Here is a 3,712-nt window from a genome sequence, read left to right as displayed (position 1 = left end):
CATCCCAAATATCCATTCCTTACTCTTCTTGATTTTCAGATCTCTCTGCCGAGGATATGGAAACTAGTTTTTCTTCACAGTTCCAGACATTTCTTGATCGACCTTCATCGTTGTGTGTCATCTTGACCTCTTCAAATTCCCACACCTGCACCAGGGTGTCTGGTGAGCTGTGTGCTCTGATCTTTCACCAGAGCTGTCCTATGCTCTCTAGCTTAACCACAGACTTCAACTGTAGACGCTGGCAGTTTGCACTTGCCTGAGAGATATCAGAAACAAACACCAGGGTAAAATTCTCCTTGCTCTGATAACTGGAGGATTTCAAGCAAGGATCCTCCCCTAAGCCACGCCTGCAGCCCCTCCTCCAGTCCCTCCTCCAACTCCTCCTCCAGCCGCTCACTGGTAGGAGCCTGGATTTATTCATAAGTTTTTATAGGAGGCCACCAAACAGTTGCAATGTGATGTAAAATTATCCCAGTGGGACCCTACCGAATCTTCTGTAGACAGTAATGCACCTGGGGGATGGGGACTTCAAATGTGTCATCAACTTCAGATTTCATCCTCATGGGGCTCTTCAGCTACACAGGGCCCCATCTTGTCCTGTTCTTCCTCATGGCCACCGTGTTCATCATAGGCCTGCTAGGCAACACCACCCTGCTTTTTCTGATTGCCACAGACTCCAGGCTCCACACACCCATGTACTTCCTGCTCAGCCAACTCTCACTTCTGGATGTCGGCTTCCCACTGGTTACCATCCCCAAAGTGGTGGCTGAGTTCCTGCAAGGAGAGAATGTCATAAGCTTTGGGGGATGTGCCACTCAGATGTTCTTCCTCATGCTCATGGGTATCTCTGAGGGTGTCCTTCTGTCCCTCATGTCTTATGACCGCTACGTGGCTGTATGCCACCCCCTGCATTACCAAGTGCTCATGAGAAGCCAAGTGTGTCTGGTGATGGTGGGTGCATCCTGGTTCTCAGGTGCCTTGGTGGCCTCCATCCTGACCACCATCACCCTGCAGTTCCCCTACTGTGCCTCACACACCGTGGACCACTTCTTCTGTGAGATGCCAGCTCTCCTCAAGCTGTCATGTGCAGACACATCAGCCTATGAGTTGGCACTCTCCATCTCTGGGGTGCTGATCTTACTGCTACCCCTGTCTCTCATCTTCATTTCCTACGGCCACGTTCTGGGAGCTGTACTGCTCATGCGCTCAGCTGAAGCTAGACACAAGGCTTTCACCACGTGCTCCTCACACGTGACTGTAGTGGGTCTCTTTTTTGGGGCAGCTGTATTCATATACATGGTCCCAGGCAGCTACCACAGCCCAAAACAGGACAATGTGGTATCCCTCTTCTACAGCCTCATCACCCCTACCCTCAACCCCCTCATCTACAGCTTGAGAAACAGAGAAGTTCGAATGTCCTTGGTCAAGGTCATGGGCAGGTCTGACTTCAAGGTAAAGGGATGATGTCTTTTGAGCCTGGTTTTCCCTAGGAGCCTCATTTATGGCTGGGCGCATGCAAGGTTCAAGGCAACTGGCCAGCTGCCTCCTTCAGGATGCACTTCTCATTTCCGTGTGCATTTGTAAAAAACTAGAAATTATACCCCAGCTTGGGGTGGATGCCTGTCTTCCCTGCACTAGCACAAGGGAGACCAAGGCAGGAAGGTTACCTCAAGCTTTCAGCCAGCATGGGATACATAAAAAGATCTTGCCTCAAAAACAAAAAAAAAAAAAAAAACACAAAACAAAAAACCAACAAAAAACTTTTTAAATAGGGGAAGGGCAGATGGCTCTGGCTCGGTTGTTTAGAGCACCTGCTGCCCTTCCAGAAAACCTAAGTCTGATTCCTAGCACCCACGTCTCATGGCTCACAACTGCCTACAAATGCCCTCCTCTGGCTCCTTGGGCACCCACACACATATGGCATATACACAGAGAAATAAAATAAATGTTTTGTAAATTATTTAAATAAGAGGGCAGGTTTTCTAGACTGGGCATGTTGGAACATGCCTATCATTGGGGAGGTAGAGGCAGGAGGATCAAGATTTCACAGTTGGCCTTCAGAGATGGCTGCTGCCCTTAAGTGCTTGTCGCACAAGCCAGAGACGTGTGTTCAGATTCCCAGAGCCACATGCAATATCAGCCTCCAAAGGCACAGACAGGATCCTGGCAGGATGGCTAGCTAGACTAGCCACCTCTGAGTTTTACTGAGAGACCTTGACTCAAAGGATAAGATGACTTCAGCCTCCAGCCTCCACATATGCATGCACCCACACACGTAAAAACATGCATACACACATGAAAGAAGAAAAAATGATGATTAATACAAATTTAAAAGTAATTCAAGCCAGGCATGGTGGCGCACGCCTTTAATCCCAGCAGAGGAAGGCAGTTCTTCTGAGTTTGAGGCCAGCCTGGTCTACAAAGTGAGTTCCAGGACAGCCAGGGCTAAACAGAGAAACCCTGTCTCAAAAAACCAAAAAAAAAAAAAAATAAATAAAATATAAAATAAAATCTTTAAAAAAAAAAAAAAAGTAATTCAAGGAGGCCCAGGTGGTAGATTCCAGCACTTGAGAGACAGAGTCAGGTTCTGTGAGTTCAAGGCCATCCTGGTTTACAGAGAGAGTTCCAGGACAACCAGGGTTACATAAAGAAACCCTATCTAAAAAGAAAAAACGAAAAAAGGTAATTAAAGGTCATTTTATTGAATGAATAAGTCAAGGGAAGTCAAGGGACGTATTAAATTGAACCCAACCTAGGCTACATGATATTATTTCTTTAAAAAAAAAAAAGTCAGCTGGGCGTGCTGGCGATCGCCTTTAATCCTAGCACTCGGGAGGCAGAGGCAGAGGCAGGAGGATTTCTGAATTCGAGGACAGCCTGGTCTACAGAGTGAGTTCCAGGACAGCCAGGGCTATACAGAGAAACCCTGTCTTCAAAAAAAAACAAACAAAAAAAAAAAGCCATTGATTGCCACACCGACTCCAATGAAGACTGTGTGACATGCCTAAAGGCTTGGATGCAGTCCTGAGACAAAGAGTTTCACTGAAACTCAGTCTCCTGAAACCTTGGCACGAATGCTCCAAACCTGCATTAGTTGCTGTGTGAACCTGTGTGCTTTCTTTCAGTATTGTTTTATTATAGGTGCCTCTAAGAAATGATTTTACTAATACCTAAATCAGGTTGAACTCTACTGCTTGGCCTTTACCAATGTCCTAGGCAGTCCTTGAAATGACCCAGGGCTTGGAATTTGGTAAGAATGTCATTCATCCAGATGAAATGCCCCAGTGCTGACAGTTAGCAATCAGGCATCTCAGTTTGCCAGATGGAAGCTAGAAATCTCAGGGCAAGCTTAACAAAGTAAACTTAGAATTCTCATTACAGACATGAATGGCAGCCTACATTACATAATAGTAGAAAGAAGATGGGTTGTGGTTTTAGGAGGAGCTGAAGTATTATTCATGAAAGGGTTAGGAGAATGGAATTCCCCTGGTGCATGTTTTTCACTAGGCCCAGAGGAATTGCGTAATTAGGTATTTACTACAGAACCCCTGGTGGTGGGTTTAACAATAGACTAGCATTGCATCAGACCTTTCACCTTGCTCCTGTGCATAGCTGATTTTAGATAGGGATGTTCCTATCTCAGTTGTAAACACTGCCTGGCTCCCGATAGCTTTTATATATGTATTTTCTTTGTTTGTGTACAGAACCATTA

The 3,712-nt window shown here is 46.0% G+C and overlaps 1 protein-coding gene across 1 annotated transcript; it reads left to right on the top strand.

Moving 5' to 3' along the window:
- Window positions 1-519: 519 nt before the first annotated feature.
- Or2z1 (olfactory receptor family 2 subfamily Z member 1) lies at window positions 520-1,464 on the top strand. Its single transcript, XM_021170980.2, has one exon. It carries the CDS (start codon window positions 520-522, stop codon window positions 1,462-1,464), a length of 945 nt encoding a protein of 314 aa, XP_021026639.1.
- Window positions 1,465-3,712: the final 2,248 nt, after the last annotated feature.

This window comes from Mus caroli, unplaced genomic scaffold (genome assembly GCF_978045245.1).
Source record: "Mus caroli unplaced genomic scaffold, Mus_caroli_1 scaffold_10, whole genome shotgun sequence".
NCBI lineage: Eukaryota > Metazoa > Chordata > Mammalia > Rodentia > Muridae > Mus > Mus caroli.
Note: the sequence above shows the minus strand (reverse complement) of the source record. Positions and strands in the feature narration are given on the sequence as shown.